Here is a 12941-nt window from a genome sequence, read left to right on the forward strand (position 1 = left end):
GTTAAGGAAATCCTACAAGGGTACTTCTTGTAGGATTGTAGGAAACCAGTCACCACTAATCCATGAGAAACAAAGTAGGTGCACTAAATAAGGAAGTGCTTTGATGATTGTCATTAAAATTCAAAATTTGAAAACTCAAATTCAAAATACTTAGAAACACATGAAGCATTTTGTCACCTTAAAAAAACAAAAAGGCCCACATTGCCAGAGCAGCTCAACCAACCTCAGAAATGCTGCTTCACATTTGATGTTAAACCAAAATCAAAATACTTCTGACGGACAGATTTATTCATAACAGCACCAAAGCTATTATCTAACAAAACAAAGAAAGCATGATTTATATGACGCTTGACATTTCAACAAGTGGCTTTGTTCCTCTAAAGAGAAATCTGCCAAAAATTGCATGAATGCTACAGTTTGGTTGACCGCGAGGGGGGAAAAAAACTCAAAACCCCAAAATACGATGAACTCTTGAGGAACAGAGTTTGGCAGGTTTAGGCTGAACCCTATAAACTTCCTCTTTTTGCTTCTATATTACGTGAACACATTTAAGTCTAAAAATATTAAATCTAAAAGGTTTCTTCTAACTGGGAACCCAACACATTCCTGCTGAAACTTTGAGTTTTCCTGAATGCGTTTTCTAAAAGTTCAAATTTAGTCAGACAGTTGCTGTTTAAGGCACCAAAAATTAATCTTAAAAAGGCAACAAAGAATCAAACATGTAAGCTGAAAGCTAAACGCCCAAAAAGTCAGATCAGACAATCAGAAAATATTAACAAAGTAGCATAAAGCTTTGTGAAGCCCCATCCCCACAGGTCTAATGTTTCTCTTTGGAGTATTTTAGTGAGATGTTTCACAAGACCCATGAAATTTTGATCTGCTGCTGCATCAGAGGTAAAGTTAGAGGCTCGCGGGTCCTGTAGGCATGAACTGTGTGACGTCTGTAAAATATTTAATCTGACAATGTTGAGATGTTTCAGTCGGAACCAGAGTGGTGGACAGGCTTCCACCAGTAATCGTAAAAAGTCTTGAATAATATGGAAACTTATTAGACTCAGATGTGGATAAATTTCTTCACAAAAAATAATGTCTGAAACTGAGGTGAACTGTGGAAAGTCTCTGATTGTTTTCGAGCTGGTGTATGTGATGTGTGTTTACACAGGAGCTCGAGATCAGCAGGGAAAGACTAATACTGCAAATCAGGGCAACAGTTGCCGGTAAAGACCGATGACTTCAGAGAATAACGCGAATGCATACGTCACGAGCGATGTGACGCTCGCAGCATGAGCATGCGACTGTAAGAAGAAGTAAGAATAAAGCCTCTTACAAATACTTATTCTGTCACTTCAGAGCTAAAGGTAACACCTCAGATTACAGCCCACAAATCACTGTGCGATTATTTAGTGTGCCAACAGTGTGACTAAAGGTGTCCTGACAGCACAAGAGGAAACTGTGGTTACCTCTTTAAATATAATGGGGTACAATGCTCATCTTTTGCACATCCTTATTTTCTGTTTATTTTTTACAGTTACATAGTTAGTTGCTTTGTATGACGTGCATGTGCAGGTACCCTGTTTGTAACCTCAATTTTAACTTGCAGTAAGAATTGTGAGACTCAGAATTGAACCTCTTGTTTTTTGTACTTCCTCGCTTTTTGTTATTAGCAGGTTCTCTGTATCCTGCATGCAAAAAGACTAACGCTCTAACTTGTGTGCTATAGCCTAAAATGTAAGAGTTATATTGTTGTGCAGCTCTGGGAGATTTAATGTAAGAACTCTGATATAAAAACCTTCTGAAATCAGTTCACTTGCCACGATTTATTGTGCTTTAATCACATCTTTATATCTGCATGAATTCAGAAACGTATTTCATCATTATCCTCAAAGTCTTCATGTTTCCAGCAGGATTTTCACAATGTTCTTTAAGTCATTGCGACAGAGACCCATATGCTTGGCAGTAAAGTGTTTACAGCATTCCTTACACAAAAACATGCCAGAGAATATGAAAAGGAAAGAAGGATGGTAAAAAGAAAAAAAAACAACTAAAGAAAGTCATAAAAAGAACAGACCGGAATAAAGAGAACATTTTTTATTCCTTTTGGACTGGTGTAAAATGTTCAACAGACTCTAAGAGGATGCAGTTTAGGTTAAAATTACAGACCCCGGCACTCATATAGCCGGTGCTGCAAATAAACAAAGCAGAAGTAATGATTACATTATAAACAGAGGCAGAAATTAAAACTTGAGACTTCCTTCACAGACACTGTGTGTTTTCCTATTTCAAGATGACTTTGTCAGCAAAAACATGATGAAAAATGCTCGGAGATCTGCAAATGCATGACTATAACCGCTACACCAAATAATTTTTGAATTTACATCACTGAATATACGACAACCTCTCTTGTACAGTTATTAAATCAAAGAAGTTAATCGCATTTTAGACTATAAGGATCAGGATACTCCTGTAGCGATTAAAGGCTATCATGGCACTTGGCAAGATCCCTGTGTCCTCAATCTGTCATCACTTCTTTATAGACGTGTAATGGAATAACAGGTCACATGACCACCAGAGGACAGAAGTAGACATACTGAATATTGTAGTTTTCACAGCATCATTTGTTACATGTGTGACTATCACACTGGCTTTTAGGGTTTGGATCAAATCTGATGCATAAAGTGAAGGAAACTAGAGTTCATAAAGATTTTACGTGATGTTCTCATGGTTCAAAATGAATCTAAAGTATGTTTAGCTCATAATTTACATGTATACACTTCATGAAGATTTTATAATAGTGTGATTTTGTTTCTTTGTACATATTCTTAATGCAGAGCTGAAACGCTCAAGTTACTTTTATTTAAATAGCACATTTAAAGGTTGACTCCAAGTAAACCTAAAAACTAAATCTAAAAAAAGCAAAAATAATCATGAAAATATGCAAAATACATGAAACACCATAAAAAGGCTCTTTTTTATGGTGTTTATAAACCTAGAATTTTAAAATGAGTCAAAATTAAATACACTTTCTTTCTTTGTCTCAGTAATTTGCTTTGTAAAGTTTACTTGTATGAGTTTACTTGCAGACAGAGATGAAATTTTAGTGGAGAGGGCGGTGATATAATGCACGCACACCTGAGGCAGATGGCTTTCAGGTATTTAGACTGTGGTTAGATAAAAGCTGCCACTTTATCTCAATCATCAGTTACACAACTTGTAAACCTGTTAGGCTTTGTTATATCCTCGGTGTATGCGAACTGACTAATCCCCAGACCCTGCTGTTGAGCTTCTTCTTACATCTGCTGGTGGCTCACTTATGCAATTTGCACATGTTTGTCATGAGGAAGAAGAAACATCAAGCGGAGAAAAGAAGAAGCACTTAAAATTATAAAAAAGAGGAGCTGAAATTATGACTTAAAAGCCCGGAGTCCCTTTTTGCATTTTTCTCCTACACATAATTATGAGAATAAAGAATGAATGAGGTTGCATGAAAAAGCTGTAAAAGGGGCAAATTTCATAAATAAATCACAATATGCAACATACAGTTCTCTGAAAATGTTTGCATGAAAAATAACCACTTATTATTGGAGGTCATGAAAAATTCTTATAAGCTTTTTCCCCTTTTTTGATGTTGATGAAGGCCAGAAATTACCTGTAACAACAAGATGAAGACAAAACCGACCTCGCAAACATCAAAAAGAATGTGATTAAAAAGAACTATATTAACTGTATGTATGAAATAGTAGTATACTGGCAACATTGTTACTATTTAAAATGATCCAGACCTAAATTATTTGAATTATTATTCCAACTGCTGCTGATTTCTTTCTTAGTGTCATGTTTGGTCTGGTCATGGTTGCTGTGTGAGCGCTGACAGAGTCTTTGTTGTGTGGATTTCTTGGGTGGGTTGTGAACAACTTACAGACTGCCTGATCTGCTCAGCTGATCCTTGATCTCCACTCACCCCCTCAGTACTTTTACTGCTCACTTCCACCTGCTCTCTGCCAGACTGTTGCCTTTCCATCGTTCCTGTAGAGTAAATCAGAACCTGAAAGTGAACCTGAACCTGTTTGCCTGACTCATAATCTTATTACTAATTTAAAATTCCTCCCATCAAATATAGATCAATATAGAACATGGCTACCAAGGAAGAGCAGCATCTTGACATTTACATGCAGGCTGCCAATTTGATCTCAAACTCCTTTTGCTCTTTCTCTGCTTCCTGTCCTGTCCTGTTATCACTGATATTAATCGTATGTGTTGTATTAGGTACAAATCAGTTCAGAAGTGCTCTTCACATTTGGAACTTTAATCAAATTGAGGGTTGAGAAAAATGTGTGTTGGCATGCGTCCAGAATATTAAAACATAAAAACCTTCATTTAAGTGAAAAAGTCCCAGTTTTTACTATAAAAACATTAATGCATGAATGTGTTGCTTGTAAAAAGCTTTGGCCACAAACCTCTGACCCACATGGACGAGCTCCAATCTCGTTACAGCCATGAAAGCTGCCAGCTCGTCTGGTCGCAGAGTGAAGAGTCACGCCTTCATGCCAGACCAAAGAACAAAGTGACAAACGGGGAACTGCTGATTAGTACATAGCATGAATCACCTGAGAGGTTCCAGGTTTTGCACTGCACTTGTTCCTACTTTCTGCATTCCAGCCCTGCAGATCAAATTTGGGAAGAAACAAAGTGTTTAAGATAACTGCCTCAAGAAAAAATAAATAAAAAGAACACTAAAGACATATATGCAGTCTAAATGCTCCACAATAGTTCCTGCTTTTCATGTGGTTCATCCACCCACCCATCCATTTTCTTCTGCTTACCCAACTGAGGTTCGTGGGGGAGCTGAAGCCCATCTCAGCTATCATAGCGCAAGAGACTTGGCACATCCGGGAGGCATCTGGAGAGAAACAACATGGAAACGGGAGAACATGCAAACAGCATGTCTAAGGGGTCACCACAGTGGATGGATCTGCACATGTGATTTGGCACAGATTTTTATGCTGGATGCCCTTCCTGTACTCCCGGCACTGGGAGCACACCAGCTTGTGACCCCTTGAGGCTGGATTTGAGACTGTGTCATTTCAATAACTTAACAGTATAAATATAGAGTTGGGGGAGTGAGGGTGATTCTTGGATGTACAGGTTGCAGTTTGTGACAGATTTGCTCCTTAATACACTTGCAAACTATTGCTTCCAACAGTTGCCTGTAGCACTCAAAAAGTAGAAATTTGGGGACATTTCTGGATACAATGCTCCTCCTTTCAATTTGAATGTGATTCTAATTTACAGAAAGTAGGAGGTTCTTATTTCCACACTTGTCATTTTAAATTACAGAGAAAATCGTGAAGGCAAATACAGATTGTGGAAGAAGTAGGCAGCAGTTTGACTGACAGTGGCTCAGGTATATGATCTTGCAGCAGTGAGAATCGTTCATATTTTTGTTGCATATATCAAATAAATTGATGCAGCAGACACTTTCAGGTTTGCCCTTCAGTGCCAAATGTATCATATTGCATATGCTGGTCTTTGTCCATGCTTCAGGGCATTTAGAGGCTAAATTGTGTTGCATTGTCAGGTTCACTGCACACTAGCAGTTAGCAGTTTACATCTGTAGATTCAGCAATAATATATTCTTAATGAGAACACAAAACAAGGTGTACTCTGTACACTGCACAGACTGTCTGTGAGTGTAACCCTGTAAAATAGACAGTAGAGGATATTTTTGCTCCACGTAACTATAAATACACTCTGAGCTTAGCTGAGCTTAACAAATGCAAAACCAAAAAAATTTGTAAGACGTAATTCAGAAAGGGGCTTTTATTTCATTAACAACACCTGAAACAGTCGCCCGATGCTGATGCTGATGATGCTGATGCTGATGATGCTGATGATGCAGCTGCGCCTGCGTCAAGCCCCCTCTGAGCTGCAACTGGCAGCTATGAAAAGCAACTTAAGGTGCACTCAGCTGCACTTGAAAAAGCAGTTTAAGGCGAACTGGAAGCCACACTGACAAAGCTTAAGACAATTAACATCATTAAGACTTAATTATCTTACATGGCAGTCTTTAAACAGCTCACATTTGCCTTTTACGAGTAACACAGTTTTGTTTGTTTCTATTATTTACTTAAAATAACAGATTTTTTGGAGAAATATTTTATTATCTAGTGCTTTCTTTTTCTTTTTCTAATTCTCTTTGAATGCTTGAATGTTAAAAAATACTTGACTGTCAAAAAGACCTTGAATATTTTGCCCAGTGGCACTTTAAAGGAGTTCTAGCTCAAAAAGTTTGCAGACTTTCCCCTAATGTTCATGTAAATTCATGGATTTTTTTTAACGCATCAAGGCTTTGAAAATTATTTGAATTTTAGTATCATTTATTGCTGCAGGTAAAGTTAGTAGTTTTACCTGCTGAGGTTTTGTCCATTTTATTTTTACTACTTTCATTTATTCATTCATATTCACAGTGACTAACCCATACTCTGCTTCTGATGAGATCAGTTTTGTTGCAGACTAAACCTCTGGTGGTCAAATAGCCGTGTCTCTGCTGCAGGCCCTCTTTTTAATGAACTGGCCAAAGGCTTTGGACTGATGTTGGTTATGTTTATGCCTCATTACACGAGGCACTGTCCCTTTTGTCTGCTCACAGTTCAGAGGCTCGAACAGTTAATTGATGCAGTGACACAAAAGCACATTAGTATCCGGAGGCCTCACACATACTGTCACTGGCACCAACAAAAAGCACCAGACACACGCAAGCAGCAAAATGTTGCACTGTAAGGTCGCACTGAGAAGCTTAAATGCTACTCAGAATACAGTGTAATTAAGTAACAAGTAGACACGCTTAAGTCATTTTAAAAACTATTTCTGTCTTCCATGAGCACAGATAAAACCCTGACACAACATCCTATTAACAGAATTTCTAATGTGTGAAATATACCAGTCACTTAGGAATACCCGTTTAACCGCCCATTAACACAAATATCTAATCAGCCAATCACATGGCAGGATTTCCTTGCATTCAGGCATATAGATATGGTCAAGTTGCTGCTAAAGTTCAAACTGAGCATCAGAATAGAGAAGAAAGGGAATAACCGACTTTTACAGAGGTTTTACAGACTGGACCAAAACAAAGAAATACCCAGTGAGTGGCAGTAAATGAATTTTATTATGAATTAAAGTTAAAATTACAAGTAAAGGAGGTATAGAGAGAGTGTGTGTAACCATAACTGTATTTAAAAAACAACAACAAATTAACCATTTTACTGTTGTTGTTCATGTGTTATTAATAAAAGTTTCACTAACCAATTTGTCATGCAGCATGTCATGGTAATGGATGTAAGGTGAAACTTCTAGATCATATAGAAAGAAAGAAAGAAAGAAAGAAAGAGGAACTGAGGCAGGCTCTCTTAAATACCTGACGCAACCTACCTGTGCAGTGCTCAGTGTGCTCTTGTTTTACAGGTGAAGCATTATCATATAAATAATAGATTTCATTTACATATCTTTTACATTTCATTTACATATCTTTGTTAATTTGTGCCACAATGTGTATGAAGTTACGTGATAAATAGAAGGTGTCAGACTGCAGCTGTCAGACTGTACAATCAAAACTGCTCCCAACAAACATAGATGTTTACATCAATCACAACTTCTACTGTTATAACTGCACATTACTTATATATAGCTTATATATACACTAACTTATTGGAAGTTACATGTCTACTTTTTAATGCACAGGTACAATACACAGTCTGCACTTTTCTATCTTTTCTAATTATTCTAAATATTCTTAACTGGGCGATCGTGGCTCAAGAGTTGGGAGTTCGCCTTGTAATTGGAAGGTTGCCGGTTCGAGCCCCGGCTTGGACAGTCTCGGTCGTTGTGTCCTTGGGCAAGACACTTCACCTGTTGCCTACTGGTGGTGGTCAGAGGGCCCGGTGGCGCCAGTGTCCGGCAGCCTCGCCTCTGTCAGTGCGCCCCAGGGTGGCTGTGGTTACATTGTAGCTTACCATCACCAGTGTGTGACTGTGTGTGTGAATGGGTGGATGACTGGATGTGTAAAGCGCTTTGGGGTCCTTAGGGACTAGTAAGGCGCTGTATAAATACAGGCCATTTACCATTTAACTATTTAAACATCTTTCAGTATCCTGCTCTGTTTGCACACTATCTGTACGCTAATTTTAACAACTGTACTGCGCTCTGCTCTGGTAACTATTGTCCATGATGTAAATATGTAAAAATTGTGTTTTCTGTTCTGTGTCCTGTTCTTTTTTGTATATGTGTGTTTTTTTGCTGCTGATACAACCAAATTTCCCCTTGTGGGACAATTAAAGGATTATTCTATTCAATTCTCTATTCTAAAAGCTATTCGTGGTATTTGTTAACCTAAACTGTTGCACCACACTGTATTTCCTCTTGTTTGACCAATAATAGGATACCATCCCATTCTGGACGAAAGACCCAATAACGCATAAGTGTTAATTCCACCCATCCATCCTTTCTCTTCTGCTTATCCAGTTCAGATTTGTGTGTTAATATTTATAAATAAAATTAATATTAATCTGTAAAAAATTTAAAAAGCAAACTAATTTGTTTGCACACGTGCGTTTTAGTTTTTATCTGCAGTTAGTAAGCACGGCCAACTTGATGCTGATCGGTTAACCTAACACGACCTTTGCTGCAGTGTTCATTTATCAAACCTTTCTCTGCACTGGTGAAGAAAAAACAAAAGACTGCTTCTGCGAATAAGTAGGTCTGGTTGCCATGGAAACAGTATATTCAGTTACGCTCCTCGTCTTCAATTTTTTGCTCACAATTTGTCCCTGAAGCCGGTTTTGTTTTATTTATTTATTTATTTTTATTTTTAAAACAATTTGAGTTAATAACTGTGGATTTTACCGTTTTATACCCTGCAAAGGAATCAGACCAGAGTCTGTGGTTATTGTACTGCTGTGTGCAAAATCCTAAATTAAACCTTCTGTGTTAATATGAGCTAAGACACAAAGACACGTAGTTAGTGGAAAATATTCTCATTTATTGAGTTCATTAAAAATATTTCCATCTACTGAGAAAATATAGGATTTATCTAATTCACTCAGGCGGGTTGTGAATTATAGACTTTCTCATGATAATAATGAAAAAAAAAAGCACAAACACATGAACACAAGGGAAATTTGCTAATACACAAAATAGACTGTGCAATGTTAATCAGCAGCTTTGGGGAGCAGAGGTGGTAGATGAGTTAAGAAGAGCAGTCCAAAGATATCACAGATATCAAACTGTCTTTTATTCATTTTTATATTATTTTTTCTCTGCATGGGTTATTGGAGATGAAAGTGAGGGGTTCAGGAGATGAAGAGAAGCTGGGGATTAGGAAAAGTAGGAAAGGACGATGGAGCATTGGTGGAAAAGTGGGGGGAGGGTTGGGTGAATAAAGTGCATGAGACAAAAGAGTGTGAGGGGGTTTGTTTTCAGGTCAAACCTCTAAAACATCAAAAGCTGCCTCCTCTGTGCAGGTCATAGAGTTTTAGCTGCTTAATTGACAGTAGGACCACATGAGGGGTAAACAGGGGGGAAAAAAGAAGAAAAACAGCTAAATGCTGCAATGTTTTTGCTAGCTGATCAGTTTGTGTGCAATTTTTCTCAAATTACATGAGGGACAATGAATGTGAGGATGGGTATTTTGGGAAGGAGAAGGAAAGCTGGGCTGTGAGGTGAGAGACAGGAGGACTCGGTCTAGGAAAACAGTTGAGGTTTCTAGACGATTCCATATTTCGCCAGGTCGCTAAGCTCCATGTCCCCAAAGGCTTCCCATGGGCAGACCACGGTGAAGTCTGTGCCGAGACCGTCCATGCCGGGGATGTCGTCTCCAAATCTAATTGGAAGAAACAACAAGCTTTGATGAGCAAAACCAGCAGAAAGAAAGACAAAGTTATGGAAGAAAAGCTGCACGTGTGATGTTAAAAACAAAATAAAGAAAGCATCTCACCCCTTCTGGCCCGGTTTGGGCGCCTTGCTCTTGAAGGTGCGTGTGGTCCTCTGCTTAAATTTGGGAGGTGCTTTCTTGTCAGCGGGGGTTGCGACGTCTGCCATTGTGTTTGGTTCCTGAAAGAGAAAACAGGTTAAAAAATAACATTAATATATTGATTTCCTGCAAAGATACCACTAACAATTCAGATTTATTGGAGGAGAACTTGTAATTTCTTTTTCTCAGCATGTGTTTCGCTTATTCTTCTATCTTTGTGAATCACTTTCTGTGGGTTTCTTTTTTTATGCTGTTTCTTCATGCCTTTTATTGTCTTACATAAACCAGTTCCAGTGCCTTGGTGCTAAAGGTTGTTATAGAAATAAAACTGAATTTGCCTTTTTTCTTTGTTCGGCTACATCAATCAATAGTCTCCTCTTTACAGAGGAGTCATTGCATATCCCTTCTGGAAACACTTATATTTCACACTCAGGCTTGCAAACAACCAAGCAAATCACTAAATTATGAGTGCATTAACCATTGAAAATAAAATCCTCAACCAGCGAGGTTACCCAAATCCAATAAAAGAGAAGAAACAGAAATCCCAACAGTGCCTTGAGCAGTATTTACAAAAAGGCCATCACAAAGCATTGCTTCTTATGAAATGTCTCATTTCAACTCCATTTCAGGCGTGATACTCAGGAATGAAAAGAAAAGCTGTAAAGCCAGTGCTCTGTTTTTCTCTGCTGTGAGGATGTAGTTACAAAAGCAGAAAAGAATCTGAGGTAATACAAAGCAATAATAGCCTAAACTCCTCGCACAAGAGCTGACAAAATTGCAGTTTCATCTCACCTTTTGTTCAAAGTCTCAAAGAGTTTTTCTGATGCTGTCTGGCGAGTCTGTCGTTTTCTCACTTGTGGTGTCTCTCTCTGACTGACGACCCGTTTTTAAAGTCCTCCGAGCTGCTAATCCACTCAGATGTTCGCTCTGTGATGTGCCAGCTCTGCCCTATTCTGAACCAGCTCAGCCACAAATAGAGGAGATAAAGGATAGTGAGATATAAATACAAGGTGTATTTCAAGATAGACATGCCTTTAAATGTGCAAACTGAAGTAAACTACAGAGGAGTCATTCACGGGCAGCAGTGGGCGACAGTGATTAACACACAAATCTAAATATGGAGAAAGATACCTGTCTATCTAACTGCCATAGCTACATTATCAATCAATCATCCATCGATCACCACATGCATCAGTTTCTACCTGAATCATGCAATCATTTACAGAATATTCACTGCCACTTCATTAGGCACACTTATTTAACTGCTTGCTAACACGGATATCTAATTAGTAAATCACGTGGCAGCAACTCTGTGATTTTATTCACGTCGATGCAATCAAGATGATCTGATGAAGTTCAAATCGAGCATAAGAATGAGGAAGAAAAGTGATTTAAGTAACTTTGGATTTTGGCATGGCTTTTGGTGCCAGATGGGCTGGTCTGAGTATTGGTATTGCAAACTGGTAGGAATTTCCCACACAGACGTCTTTAGGGTTTACCGTGAATGGCCTGAAAAAGAGGAAATATTCAGTGGGCAGTTCTTCGGGTAAACCAAAACATTCCTTGCTGATGCCAGAGGTTGGAGGAAAATTTGCCAGACTGCTTCAAGTTGACATGAACGCAAGAGTGACTTAAATAAGCACTTGTTACAACCAGGGCGCGCAGAAGAGCATCTCTGAACAGACAGCAGGTCAAACCTTGAGGCAGATGGGCTACAGCAGCAGACGACCTCACCACTGTACATATCTTGCGATGGCTGCTTCACATGCAGGATGACGCCTCATGTCACAAAGTTCAAAACATCTCAAAGAGGCTCTGTGATCGTCAAAAGGCTGCGATGCTGAACAAAAAAGAAAATATGGAAATTAGATTGTGACAGTTAAGAAAATTATTTATAAATTTTGATTGTGTTTCATTCTGTCAGTCCTGAAAATTTCAACTTGTTCTCACCTGTACTTCAAGTACAGGTGAATTATGTTATATTTATGAGGGTAAAATTTTGCTCCCCTTCACTGACTTCACTGTACTGAAGGGGTAACCATCGTTTCTTCTGCCATTGTTTACCCAAATTGGAGAAGTTTAATTTTTACACCTCTTCATGGACTGGAGATAATATTTGTAAACAAACGTGTCCTGATATAGCTTCAAGAGAACCTGGAGCACCACGAGATGTAAGAGCAGAGGTGCCCTGAACTCTTTTCAGGTGATGAATCAGATGCTGACAAATAAAGAACACTTAGCTATTCAGCTTTTAATCCTTCAACACATGGCATGAACTGTGCCTAGGTACAGTATGTAGACCTTTAAATGAATGATTACCAATGTGACATGGTCTGCAGGTAGTAACACACTAATGCTGTCTTTGCAGTTAATGTAAGTCAATAAAAAGAAAGGAAGAGAGAAAATCTGAGCTTTAAGGCTACTGTACAGCTTTCCTGGGGCTTTCCTAAATTTAATTATCTGATTAATACTGGAAGAAGTGCCTAAAAGCTCTGGAAAGGACTAGATTTTTATTTCTTTTTTTGGTCAAATTTATTGTTTGTTTGCTTTTTCAAATTTAGAATGATCACGATCAGCTGATTATGATTTCAAGCTCAACTGTTATGTAGATTAACAAGAAGTTATTTGGTAAAATGCATCTACCAGAAAATATTCCTCTATTGACAGTCAGGTTAATATCATTGAATGAACCTCTTAGTTTCTCTTCTCTGTTGTGCTTCATTATATAAGGCACATATGTCTTTACATGGCAAGACGCATTAGGGTGAACATATGAGGCCACTCCCTAAGCTAATCAAGGGAAAAATCGAGACCGTGGTGTAAAAAAATAGGACAGAAAAGCTATGGATAAGCATGTTAGAGGGATTACAGGGGAGAGTATATAAGCAGGGAGCAAGCCATAGACTACAACAACACA

The 12941-nt window shown here is 38.4% G+C and overlaps 1 protein-coding gene across 1 annotated transcript; it reads right to left on the bottom strand.

The window, feature by feature from the left end:
- Positions 1 to 9013: 9013 nt before the first annotated feature.
- LOC102785770 (retinal cone rhodopsin-sensitive cGMP 3',5'-cyclic phosphodiesterase subunit gamma-like) lies at positions 9014 to 10884 on the bottom strand. Its single transcript, XM_006787344.2, has 3 exons — positions 10817 to 10884; positions 9989 to 10104; positions 9014 to 9874 (listed from the first exon to the last, which is right to left on the bottom strand). Exons 2-3 carry the CDS (start codon positions 10090 to 10092, stop codon positions 9757 to 9759), a joined length of 222 nt encoding a protein of 73 aa, XP_006787407.1. The 5' UTR covers positions 10093 to 10104; positions 10817 to 10884; the 3' UTR covers positions 9014 to 9756.
- Between the last annotated feature and the right edge of the window lie 2057 nt (positions 10885 to 12941).

Source organism: Neolamprologus brichardi, chromosome 6 (genome assembly GCF_056152115.1).
Source record: "Neolamprologus brichardi isolate AB-2024 chromosome 6, ASM5615211v1, whole genome shotgun sequence".
Classification (NCBI taxonomy): domain Eukaryota; kingdom Metazoa; phylum Chordata; class Actinopteri; order Cichliformes; family Cichlidae; genus Neolamprologus; species Neolamprologus brichardi.